At 38.0% G+C, this 13,842-nt stretch overlaps 1 protein-coding gene across 1 annotated transcript; it reads right to left on the bottom strand.

Moving 5' to 3' along the window:
* Positions 1-1,745: 1,745 nt before the first annotated feature.
* On the bottom strand, positions 1,746-13,587 carry LOC117292862 (ankyrin repeat domain-containing protein 42-like). Its single transcript, XM_033775031.1, has 13 exons — positions 13,500-13,587; positions 12,004-12,155; positions 11,211-11,318; positions 10,263-10,382; positions 9,343-9,478; positions 8,873-9,040; positions 7,749-7,874; positions 7,041-7,097; positions 6,301-6,396; positions 5,613-5,750; positions 4,985-5,111; positions 4,139-4,274; positions 1,746-3,032 (listed from the first exon to the last, which is right to left on the bottom strand). Exons 1-13 carry the CDS (start codon positions 13,504-13,506, stop codon positions 2,910-2,912), a joined length of 1,494 nt encoding a protein of 497 aa, XP_033630922.1. The 5' UTR covers positions 13,507-13,587; the 3' UTR covers positions 1,746-2,909.
* Positions 13,588-13,842: the final 255 nt, after the last annotated feature.

Genomic DNA, 13,842 nt, shown 5'->3' on the forward strand with positions numbered 1-13,842 from the left:
CAATGGAGAGCTATTGATTGTATAAAACATTTTTAAAGGGAGCCGTTTCTCACAATGTTGAATAACACCAACAGCTCGCCGTTGCTCGTTACCAAGTAAGTTTTTATGCTAAAATTTATTTGAAGTAATTATCTGGAGTGTCCAGTACTGTTAATTAATGTGAACATCACGCACCCAAGTTGAGAACTTGCACAATCTGCATGAATACGCATAAAAAGTGTTTGATTATTTTCTGAGTTCACGGAGAACGCCCCCCCCCCCCCATGAATGGTTAACATTACTTAAGAGCACTATTGGTAAGTGTCAAAGACCAGCAGTAGTTTAACTTGGTTTATCTAAACCTTTGCATAAATAACAAACCTGTGATCATTTTAACTTAAATTTGTCATCAAATTTGCAAGAGAATAACAAGAAAAAAAACACAATTACTTACACAAATGTCTGTGCTGGCATGAAGTATTTTATTATTTGAGTGAGACATTAACTCTTTCTCAACAACACTATAGTTACTTCAGAGGGAGCCGTTTCTCAAAACTTGTATATTATTAGCAGCTCTTCATTGCTCGTTACCAAGTAAGTTTTATGCTAAACACTATTTTAAGTACATTTTAAGTAAAAATCAATAGAATTCCATCAACTATCTTTTGGGTGGACGAAGGCACAAATTAAGTAGTTTACCAAAAAGTTGGCCACGATTTACATCAGAAACAAGCTCCTTATTTTGGTTAGTGTTTGGCCATGATATATACTAACTGAAACGAAAATGATTCATCTTTTATCCTTCGTTTTAAAAACTGTAAGTACATAATTCGTCTGAGAAATATTTACGTCTTGGGTCTGAACATTGATACGAAGCAATATAATATAAATGTTAACACACTTGCACATAATTTTTGTTTTCATGGTAATAATTTATGAAGATGGTCACTGGTGGAAAATTTGCCTTGAAATTTTGTTTGCTGTAAATGCTAAAACGTTTGAGAAAAGGTTGTCATATCCACGTATTTTGGTTTTTAATCAACTTTAAATTGTAGAATTGTTGTACATGTACATGTCACATTTAAAGGAACATTACAGAATTGGTTTTTGCTTAAACAAAACATTTGATGGCAGTGTAAGCACTTTTGGGATTAATCGGCCATCTGGGTCACGACAGAATAGTGAAAAACCGATTGCAAAGTTTGCATTGCATTGATGCCTACATTTTTTTTTATTAAAACGCGCACTGAGCGATAAACTCCAAACGCAAAGTTATATTATTTATTTCTCGTCAAATATGACATTTCAGACAGAAATATTTTAAGGAATGTTTTCAACTATCATTATCATTAGACCGTGTAAGTTTTATGTAAATCTGTGATTTTCACGATTTCTGTTTCTTACCAATTCTGTAACGTTCCTTTAAATATATTTATACTTTTAACTCAGCCTCCTTAAGGCTGTGGTGCTTTTATTTTTGAAATAAACCGATTAAAAATATTTGGATTTATGCATAAAATGAAAGAAATTGTAAACATTATTGGCTCAATTGGTGACACCAATGACAAATTTGGTATTTGTCAAAGACCAGTTTTCTCACTTGGTGTATCCCAACACATGGGAGGTCTCTTAGTCAATTAAATTTTTTTTAGTGAGAAATTACTTCTTTCTCAAAAACTATGTTACTTCAGAGGGATCCAGTTCTCACAATGTTGTATACTATCAACAACTCTACATTGCTCGTTACCAAGTAAGTTTTTATGCGAACAAATATTTTGAGTAAGTACCAAATAGTGTCTAGTGTCAAATAGTGTCCACAGACTTTTTATTTGATATATTATTATGTTGGGTCTCATGAAGTGTGAATACTGGTGTTTGATAGTTACGCATGCTCTTAATACTGTCATGGGTAAGAAAACATTTGTTTAAACTTTAAACTGTGCAAAATTGCAGGGAAACTTGACAATTCGTTCGAAATTTGTTAATAAAGTGACCATCAATTTGGATGAATAAAAGTGTGTTCAATGAACTCAAGAATAGTGGAATAGGTTCTCATTCAAAAGCCAAGAAAATATCACACTTTTCCTTTGAATATATAAATATTATCTAAATATCACAACCTATTATTTAAAAGCAAAATATACACACTTTAGTTTCATTTACTTCACAAACAAAAACCCCATTCAGTACTAAGAAGTCACAAAAACCCCATTCAGTACTAAGAAGTCACAAAAACCCCATTCAGTACTAAGAAGTCACAAAAACCCCATTCAGTACTAAGAAGTCACAAAAACCCCATTCAGTACTAAGAAGTCACAAAAACCCTATTCAGTACTAAGAAGTCACAAAAACCCCATTCAGTACTAAGAAGTCACAAAAACCCCATTCAGTACTAAGAAGTCACAAAAACCCCATTCAGTACTAAGAAGTCACAAAAACCCCATTCAGTACTAAGAAGTCACAAAAACCCCATTCAGTACTAAGAAGTCACAAAAATAGGTCATATTTCGGATCACAAAACCTTTGCACTTACAGACAAATATTCACACTACTAAATTGAATATATTACAATTACATAACATCTTTAAGTCACACTCAATTTAGTTTATTTCTTAGATATAGAAAATATTTCTACAGTTACACTTTGAGGAAATGTCACAGAATATTACAATATGTATTTACAGGAATCAAGTTACATTTGCCCTAGTCTCTCAAATTGCAACCTTTGTCAATACCAAGCAGTTGAAACAAAAACAATTTTTGTTTGTTTTTCTGTCTCCCTTCTCTTTTTTTTGTTGTCTAAAAATCATCATACATTGTACCAATTGGTAGCACTTGTTTTGCAGTTGGATTGGGGCTTAGTGACTGTTCTCTTGACATAAATTCTTAATTACCAAAGGTCAATTCCTAAATGTACTAAAGGTCAGTACTCAGAAGAGGTCAATGTTTCTGCTGGATTGGGGCTTAGTGACTGTTCTCTTGACAAAGACGCCACCATCAGCGGTCCGAGATTTCTTCTTGGTCTTCTTCTTTGGTTTGCTCTCTTCCTCACTCTGAAAAAAAATTATGAAAATGATTTTGATACAACAATAAAAATTCAGTACTCAATTGGGAGAGTCAGCTTTAAACTTGTGAATATCTTGACTGCAGTCTTAAATTCTAGAATTTGTATTTGCACTTTCTAAAATCAAGTGGATATTTACAGCTTGGAGGTATTATACAGTATTGGTGGAGCTGGCAAATTAGTTCATATTTTCAGAGATTTGTTGTTTAATGTATATGAAATCACACACCTGTGAGCATTTAGGTTAAATCTGTTGTGCAAGTCGGGTGAAAAATAGTAAAAAACAATGCACAAATGTAAACACATTTTCCTTAATTTTGGTTGTAACAACCGAATTCAGCTGTTGCATTTTTCAGGTTTCATATACATTTTTCTTGAATATGACTTCTTTTCAAAGGGGATATAACACTGAACAAAGTTGGTTCTTGTATGAACTTCACAAACAGTAAGCTTTCAGACTAAAATTAAACAATGGTGTGTTTTTATCCTTACCAATCCTGCATAAAACCTTTAAAGGCACCGGACACCTTTGGTAATTACTCAAAATATATCAGCATAAAAACCTACTTGGTAACGAGCAATGGAGAGCTGTTGATAGTACAACATTGTGAGAAATAACTCCCTCTGAAATTATATAGTAATTGAGAAAGAGGTAGTTTCTCATTCAAACATTTGAATCTGAGAAAGACTTCAGGCCTGAAGCCTTTCTCAGGCATCTGAAAGCACACACATTTGTACAACAAGTTTTTTCTTTCTTTTATTATTTCATGCAACTTCAATGACCATTTGAGAACCCAACTTCACAGATTTCTTATTTGATGCATATGTTGGGATACACCAAGTGAGAATACTGGTATTTGACAATGAACTACCAAATGTGTCCAGCTGTCGATTTCGCCAAATGCTTCCTAACTTAAGATTAATCTTAGGACTTAGGATGATTTAAATTCCATATCCAAAGGCGTAGGATGCATTGAACCCATCCTAAGTAAGGACGAGTTACCCGTCCTAACTCAAGTTCGGATTAATCCTAGCGTTTTGTGAAATCGGCTGCAGTGCCTCTAAGGGCATTGCTAGGCTTAATCAAGTTCTTACCACTCCCATAACTGATGCTCTTTCTAGCTGAGCGTTGAGGTGTTGTATTTCAGATCGACATTGATCCAGCTGTGACTCAAGTTTCTCTCGTCTCAATCGCTCGTACTCCAACTGGGATTCCAGCTCACCAATCACCCTAGTCATGAGAACAATAAATACTCAGTCAAAATATAGTCGATCCTCGTTATAACCTGGGCCCAATTTCATAGAGCTGCTAAGCACAAAAAATAGCAAAACACAATATATTTACGCTTACCAGAACAGGGTTACCAGCCAAAATTGTTAAGCAATGTTTTCTGCTTGAGCAGCTCTATGAAGTTGGGCCAAGGTCACTCGGACTGGCCAAAAAAACCTCTTTATAACAGGGCCAGCTGCTTAAGCACAACAATAGCTAAGCATAGTTATGCTTACTGGAACAGGGTTACCGGCCCAACCACCATGTCACATGCTAAATCTGTGACTGGTATCCTGCTTATTTCTGCTAAGCATAAAATTGTTAAGTGATATTTTCATATTGAGAAGCTCTATGAAATTGGGCAATAGAGTCTGTAACTTAGGTGGTGTGCATACAATTTTCTAAGACCACAAAGTTTTTCAAAATGTGCCACCAGACAGCAACAAATGTTTTACATTTTAGTGGGCTTTGGAATCTCTCTTAAAGGGAACGTACATGTATAAGTTTTGTAATCACTCTTGAAAATTAATGGAAATGAAAGATTACTTGGTTAGAAGTAAAGCAGCTTTGGATATCATTTGAGAATCTTTTCATTTTGTAGTAATGTGGTTATGGATAATATATAATACTTTTCCCCACAAAGTTTGAATATGAGAAGACATTTGACTTACCGATCACTCTCCTTCTCCTGCTGTCTGAACTCTCTGTCTTCGTTCAACCGTCCTCCCAGCTGATGATAGTTTTGTTTAGCGACAAGCATTAATTTCTCAAGCTCTTCTACACGCTTCATAGCACGACCTGAACAAAATACAAAAGAAATAACTGATTGTAATTATGCTGTGATTGATCTATCATTCAGAGTGGCTTTCCTAAACTATCCACTTTAGTTGTTCAGGTTTACTTGGCATTAAACAGCTAAGAGTATTTCTATTCCCCCTGGGCAGGATGCCAGTCCATCGCAGGTTACTCCCTAGCTCTTACTGCTACCCATTTTTACTCCTGGGTGGAGAGAATTAATTATGATGAAAGTGCCTTGCTCTGTAATTGACCAGGCAATGATACAAACCCACATTCTGTAAGTTACAGAGCTTGAGTTAACCCCCCCTAGACCGCTTGGACCTGACACCCTTACCCCCTTACCTCGAGCCTCTTCTTTCTGTTGACCAGTCAGAGGGACAGACTCTCCTTCTCCTGTTCAATGGTCAGCTGAAAGTCTAGCGATACGATCCTCATTGTCCATCTTACACCCCTAGCCTGAGTTAGCCTACCCTTCCCCATTCTACCTCTTACCCATCTTACCTCTAGCCTCTTCTTTCTGTTGACCAGTCAGAGGGACAGACTCTCCTTCTCCCGTTCCATGGTCAGCTGAAAGTCTAGCGATACGATCCTCATTGTCTTCATTGTCTACTGCATAATCAGCTGGCCCTTCATCAGAATCTGGTATAATCAAGAAAAATATCATATCAACATTGACCTACGATAAAGTAAAGTTGAGGCAAAACGACAGTTTTGGTAGTTAGCTACGAACTTTGTGCTATATCGTTGTTTCTAGAATTTTTACTTGAGACTTGAGTTTTTTTACTTGAAAACAAAAGAACTAATTTAAATGCTTAAAATATATATGTGGTTGGATGCATTGCGTGTTGATGTACATGTATAAATGTATATTTTGGTTTTGCTCTAGAAGCTCAAAATGCACAGCCATGCACAAATTCAGTACCTGGCACTGGAAGGGTTAATAACAATAGTAAGAAGAATAATATTAATAATAGTAATAATAATAATAATAACAAATTCTTATATAGCGCATTTCACAATAACCGTCTCAATGCGCTTTACGTTAGTCCCCTGGTCATTGGGCCAATAACATCCCTTAAATCTGTCTCAGCTCATTGGGGAGTATACAACCTGGGCAACCGTTTATATCGCTCCAAAGGTTAACATAATAAGAATAGAACGAATGGTGGATCAGACCAGACTTGCTTACCAGATTCATCTCCTTTGAGTAGCTTGATGCAAGCAAGATGAGCAAATCGATTAGCAACTTCTAGAGGTGTTTCCCCAGCTGAATTCTGGATGTGCACTGAAATCAATCAATCGAAACACATGAGAGAGTTAAACAAATCTACCTTAACTCATGAGCAATAATAGGAAAAATAAAACATGAAAGTTTGCATGTTGGTAGGATACTGGCTGGACTCGATGATGTCAGGCTTGTGCGAGGGATATGGGATTTTGTTGGAGGAGTTACTTGATGTTGTTCAAGCTCGGTGCATTCACTATAGACCTTATGCATTGACGTCATCCAGCCGCCATCTTAGAGGAAAAACGGTGATGAAACAACCTCCTTTTGACCTCTAGGTGAGGGCGCCCTACTGAATTGACGTCATGTGCATGAGGTCTATTGAGTCATCAAGGGCCGTACCACTGTAATGGTCCTTGGAAAGAATGCGTATTTGTGGAAATTCAAGCAGGCTTTGTGAGTTGTGAAGCTTCTGCTATTTGTATGACGTGAGTGTCGAGTTGCTGGCATTAGGTAGCGGTTACTGGGGATGTCCACTATAAAAGTTGTTGTTTATTTTATACATGAGTGAGTGTGTCACTGCCCATGTACATTGCTGGTCAGTAGTCGACTTTATGTGCGCACTCAAACTTGCTCCTAGATTGCAAGGAAGTTTTTTTCCTCTTTTAAAAATGATTTTTCTGTTTCAATGTTGATTTACTCACCATTAGCTCCCATCTCAACAAGCCACTGCAGACATTCAAGATGGCCGTTACCTGCAGCTATAATAAAATAAAATAAAACAAAATATTATATCACTTTCCCCAACCAAAGGGCCACTGAACAGCCATAACAGGTACATCTACAGAAAGGATACAAAACACAAACCAAGAGTTTGCAAGTCCTAGCAATTCAAGTGTGAAAAGGTCAACCAATTTTTCCCAGGAATTTTCTCAGGAAATCTCTCTAATGTTGAAGTAGTTTTTGTATTGACTCAATTCACTGAAATCATCCTCATAGTAGTACAGATTGAGCCATTTTGGAGCCAATGTCCCTCTGTGTTTAGGCTACGTGGCATGTAGGGACCATGAATAAATTAAGAATGCGATAGCGCGCTTGCAGATGTGTGACAGCACGTGGTTGTTCCACCAAAAATTGTCACGGGCCCGTGCTGCGATGGATTAAGCGCCAGTGGTTTTTAGGTTCCCTCATTATCAAACTCTATTGTTGGTGCCTTTAGTCGTTCAGCTTACACAGACAAGGCAGCGCTTAAGTTGCCCACAAAGAAGTGAAGGATTAGTGTTTGCAGTCTAGCTATTCGTTGGGGTATGCCCATTTGCCGAGGCAGACCCCGGGGACAGACCAGGGGTAAAGCGATCATTGAAAAAGGGCTATTAGTACAAGAGGTCGTTAAGTACTAGAGAAAACAATACCTTTATGAGCTGGAGTTGAACCTCTTTCATCTCGTTCATTAATATTAACGACACCTTGTTCTATTAGCATTCTGAGATGACTCAAATCACCAGACGAGGCTGCGATGTGAGCTGGGAAAGCTAAATCTGAAATCAACGATACAAGATCAATTCATCAGAATAAGTTAATAATAATAGTGGCTTCTTATATGGCGCTCAGCAGTCAGTGACCCTCAAGGCGCTTCAATATATTTACCCCTTGTCACTGTTTCATTCATCCCTGGCCACTGTTTCATTTATTTCTTTCCTTAAACCATCTCCCTTGGGAGTATACAGCCTGTGCTATCGCACTAATCTAATCAATCATCATCATCATCGTCATCATCATCATCAATATGATGATGGTAGTTTTGCTCTAGACTTTGTAATCTCACGAATGTGATAGGCTGTTGAGAAAAAAAAACTCAACTCTGAGCGCAAACCGCGAAAGCATTTCAGCTCAAAAACTTGCAAACATGAAGCCCAATATTGACATTTATATTTGGTTTTAAAAGCTCTACTCTGCAATAGTGGACGTTGTTATATGGTTATATATCTTCTTCTTTTCCAAACTTTATCTTGAAAACCCCCCACAGACTTTCCTTTTTTAGGGCAAAAAAAAACCGGAATTCTGTTTTAAAAAGGAGAAATCACACCCCTGATATCTAAAGCTGTGTCTGAACTGACAACTACGGCTACGGCTAGATCGCTGTGTCATCATGCGGTGAAGTACAGGATGCACTTAGCAACACCCTTGGCAACAATCATAGCTGTAAATTCAGATACAGCCCAAGATTTTTTTATTCTTAAAAGGGTGTTTTTTCATTCATAGTTATCTCGCAACTCGAGCTCAAATTTTCACAGGTTTGTTATTTTATGCCTATGTTGAAATACACCCAGTGAGAAGACTGGTCTTTGACAAACACCAATAGTGTCCAGTGTCTCAAATGCATTTTAATCTTGTTTTTTGTTTTATTCTGTTGTTGATTATGAGGCGCTGTTCTCCTTGTAGAGCAAAAAGTGACCACTCTTTGTAGAGTGTGCTTTGCACTATAAAGTGCAAAGCTCTTGGTGCACATTTGAACTTACTCCATGACATAACTCACCTACAGCATTGATGTAATCCACACAATTCTGCTTATAGAACTGGGATGCAAGAGTCTTCGGTGTTTCTCCATTGTCATTTCTTGCTCCAAGAGTATCCGAGAGACTTGCTCCGTGACTTACAAGGAACTTCAGACACGGAAGGTGGCCTTCAGATGCGGCAAGATGAGCTGTGGAATATCAAGGGGAAGATACGTTCATAGGAAATAAGTCAATCTTTGCAAGATAAGTTTGGTGTGATCTACAATCCCGGCCAAAATGCTTGGGCCAACCATTCCTTGGAACCAACATTGAAAAGGGGCAGGGGGGCCAAACGAGATATGGCCGGGATTGTAGGCCTTGGTGGCTAGTGAAATGTACTACTCGACTACTCGTGCCTCAAATAGTTGTGACTTTGACACTAGCTGTGACTTTTTTTTTCCCAAGATGCATTGCCACTATTATTATTATTACATTATTGATAAATCCATACCTGGGATGTTTCCATGGTTATCTGTTTCATCAGTTCTGGCACCCCATTTAACCAGTAGTTGTAGACATCCCAGTCTGCCATGATACGATGCAACATGTACAGCACTCCATCGATTCATGTTCTTGGCTTCAAGATCCTAAAACAGACAACACAAAATACCATTTATCTTGCTTCTTACTTCAATTGTACTAATAGCATTCTGCACTAATAATGCTTAATAAAGAAGCATAGTAACCGGATCTAAGACAAAAGTGTCAAATTTTACTAACGCTGCGTCCATACAAATTCTATGCAACTTACTACACTACTAGTGCAGTTTGGCGCGTCAATGACGCAGTAATTGCGTAGGTGGTGTGGCATGTTTGTCTGACAGCCAGGTAATTTAAAGACACTGGACACAAGACCAGTATTCTCACTTGGTGTATCTGAACATATGCACAAAATAACAAACCTGTGAAAATTCGAACTCAATTGGTTGTCAAAGTTGCAAGATAATAATGGAAGAAAAAAAACACCCTTGTCACACAAAGTTGTGTGCTTTCAGATGCTTGATTTCAGGACCTCAAAATCTATTTCTGAGGTCTCGAAATCAAATTCATAGAAAATTACTTCTTTACTGAAAACTACATTACTTCAGAGGGAGCTGTTTCTCAGAATGTTTTATACTATCAACAGCTCTCCATTGTTTGCTACCAAGTAAGTTTTTATGCTAGCAATTATTTTGAGTAAATACCAATAGTGCCCAGTGCCTTTAAGCAAAAGTGATGTAATTTGTGCGGGGTGCTATTTTAGGGGCAATTCACATTATCAATGAGACCCACGCATACAAACCATAGGCTAAGGGTGCAAGATAGCTGGGACCAATTTCAGGGCTCTGCTCAATTTCAGGGTCCTGGAAAAGAGTATACATTTATACGTACTGTGCCAACTCTTAATATTGAGCTGAGAGTAAAGGAGTTGCCATGAGCTGCAGCTAGATGTGCTGGTGTGTTACCACGGAGATCTCGACAATTCATGCTCCCTCCATTGGTACCAAGAGCCTGCGGAAAGAAATTGGATCACACCGTTTGTATTAATAATAATAATAATAATATAACAAATAATAATAATAATAATCAGTTTTTATATTGAGCTTTACACACCCGAAGGGCGTCTCAAAGCGCTTCCAACATTATCATCCCCAGGTAGGGAGTATACAGCCCGTGCAACAATATGCTACTCAGCTAAATCAATCACAAGAACCATCTCTGCCCTCACAGGTACCCATTTTACCCCTCGGTGGAGAGAAGCATGTAGTTAAGTTTCTTGCTCAAGGACACAAGTTTCACGACCGGGAATCAAACTCACACTCCAGAGAAACACCAGAGCTTGTGTTCGTTGCACTTGTTCACTCGGCCACGACACCCCATTTTTGATAGTCACAAACAATTCATTTTATCACCATTACAAAAATACTTGATACGTCTCATAGCACTTTCTCCATGATCGCACAGCATGTTTCCATTGTGTAACATCAATAATTTAGCAACCTACGCAAGAGAATTGGACCAGTTTCATGACCGAATTCTGCACTTACAATCACCATTCTCGGCTAACCATGCTTACAGTGCAAGCATCAAATTTCTACGCTAGCTGTGTAAGCGAAGTATGTTCGGGCACAAGCAAAAATTCTGCACTAAGCCGTGAAATACGCTTGATGTAACTTGTAAGCACTGAGTTCCCAGCTTCCATAAGTGCTGATACTTTGCTTACGGTAAGCAGAGCCAAGAAATTGGGCCCTGTTATGAAAAACACATACATCTTAAGCGGTAAATTACTGGGATTTAAATACTAAGGAGTATATAAAGCAGCTGTTTCTAACAACCAACCTGAATACATTGATCCTGCCCTTTAATTGCAGCAAGATGTGCTGCAGTCCAGCCTTGTGGTGTTGTCACAGTAATATCAGCGCCATGCCATAGTAACCAATGTAAGCACTGTACAGAAATAAAGATAAAAGGGCAATAAACACCACTAAGAGTGGTCAATAATATTAATAATAAAGACTTGTAATGCACATATATAAACAACAACAAAACCAAAGAAAACAGACACAACAAAATTAGTCCTTGAAAACCAGTGACATTAGATAAGTTTTGAGAAGAGCTTTGAGTTTTGGTGTACGAAGACAAGATCTAAGATTAAGTGGGAGATAAGAAAAAGACAGTAACCCCACAGTTTTAACCCTAACACTATTGGGTCAATAACATTTCTGTAACCTTTCTCAGCTCCCTGAGGAGTATACAGCCCTGAGCTGTGGAGACGCTCCATAGGCTTTTCATACACAAAACACCCTCTAACCTCGCAGGTACCCATTTATACCCCAGGGTAAAGTATACTTTAAACAGTATAAGCAAAGTTATTGGCCCAATGAACAGGGAACTATTTTAAAGTGCATTTCGGATAGCATTTGTGCGCATAGTAATGCCTCCAAGGGCTAACCCATACAAATGCTACCAGTTATAAACAGCTCTAGCTGTGCCTTCATCAACTGTTTAAACACGTCCATGTGACATGCTCTCCACCAATAGGAATAGTGAAACTGTCTGGTGTGTTTATGAAGGCGCTATAAAGAACTATTTATTATAATCAAATTAAGTTTATTATAGCTTTATTATTCACCTCAAGAGCTCCACCATGACACGCCCAATGAAGAGCAGTAAACTTATTCTTAGCATCTACTTCATTAATACTTGCTCCTCTCTTCACCATGGCTTCCAATGACAATGTATCCCCGTTGCGTACTGCATCATGAACATTTAATAACTTCTGACCTGCAAATTACAATAAGAAACAATGACAATCTAAAAAGTTAGATAATTATATGAAGAAGACAAAAATTACTGAAGTCATTAGGACCCAATTTCATGGCTCTGCTTACCGCTAGTACAGCGCCGGTGACCAGAATTGAGAAGTAAACAAACGTGCGATAATACAGAAAAAAAACCTAGTGAGTAGGCCTACTGAGCAGTGCATTTTATTAAGATGTTTTTTAATTTAACTCAACAAAACCGTAATGCAAGCATTAGAATGTGGTGGGATAAGCATGATAAGTTAAATTTGGTCAGAGTGTTGGTTGTGTGTAGCAAAAGGGAAATGGAGTTTTATGATGGCAAACAAAAATAAAATGTTCACCTATCATTCCTATCAAGGACGGTTTTGAAAAAACGTCTAGCTGGTTAAAAGGGGGCCCAAAATGTTAGACCCCTTTTAATCTTTGAAGGTTCAAAGTCAAGGGGGAGCCTTATAATTTATAAGTTTATATACTTTGTTTGAGGCCCTTTTCAAAACGACGTCTTCCGCTTTGGATTTCGGTCCTACTAAAGCCGTCAACTCGCCGACTTGCCGTCAACTCGCCGTCAACTCTTTTTCGTGCGGTCAACTCTTTTTCGTGCGGTCAACTCATTAAATTTACATGAACAATTTATAAATGGGACACGGAAGTGTTAAGTCTGGGCTAAACTACATATTTCTCATGGTTCTCGGTAAAAATTCATTCACAAAAACGACTTTGTGTTGATAGAAAAAAAGTACCAATCATTGACATCTTGGACCAAGACTAATCAATGTGAAAAAGCAAGATGGCAGCCGACGGTTTTGCTGTTTCGAGATAATTTTTTCACGAGAAAAAAACTCAATTTTTATTCCGAAATATGACCTAAAACTTTCGCGAATTCTCTTTGAGCTGATACTTTACAGTTCTATGCTTCTTTCCGGGATTTTAAATGTATATTGGAGGAGTTGACGGCGAGTTGACGGCGCAAGTGAGTTGACGGCGAGTTGACGGCAAGTAGTAGGACCCTTGGATTTGGCTCAGGCTAGCTTGGTTGTTTTGACAATTAGCCTAATAATTGTCAATTGCTTCATTCAGTGGCGAGAGAGAGGAGCCTGTCAAGCCGAACCCAAGGGCAAAGCCAAAAGCCATGGTTTCGAAAAGGGTCATTGTTCTAGAAGGGAAACTTATCTGAAAGGAACTCACACAGACAGTGAACTTTCCTTTGATTTTTGAAGTCAAGAACAATTTTCTATGGAAATGTGACGGATATTTAATCAATTTTACAATTGAAAACATAATAAGTTGGGCAAGAATTCAAAACAGCTATGAAATAACATTTTACCTGGCATCTTAGCAGAAAGAATAGTCGTTTTCCACGTTATTTTACGCTGTTGTCATGTCGTCAAGACACCGACCGATACAAAAATCAGAAAAATGTTAATTGACAACAGTGTGGTGCTGTATTCAGATACATAGCTAGATATATAATGAAGACAGGGTACCAGATATTAAAAGCAAGCCGCGAATTGGGACCAGAATTTTCATCTGCGGATTCGGAACCGGCTTGCATAATTTTGTTCCCATGATAGATGAGGCTATATAAATGGGCGTGTTTTAACTTTAGCGCGCTGCAGCCTGTTGAAAGTATGTAGGACAAACTACGTCACTTGAGCAGACCAATCATA

The sequence above is a fragment of the Asterias rubens genome, chromosome 7 (genome assembly GCF_902459465.1).
Source record: "Asterias rubens chromosome 7, eAstRub1.3, whole genome shotgun sequence".
NCBI lineage: Eukaryota > Metazoa > Echinodermata > Asteroidea > Forcipulatida > Asteriidae > Asterias > Asterias rubens.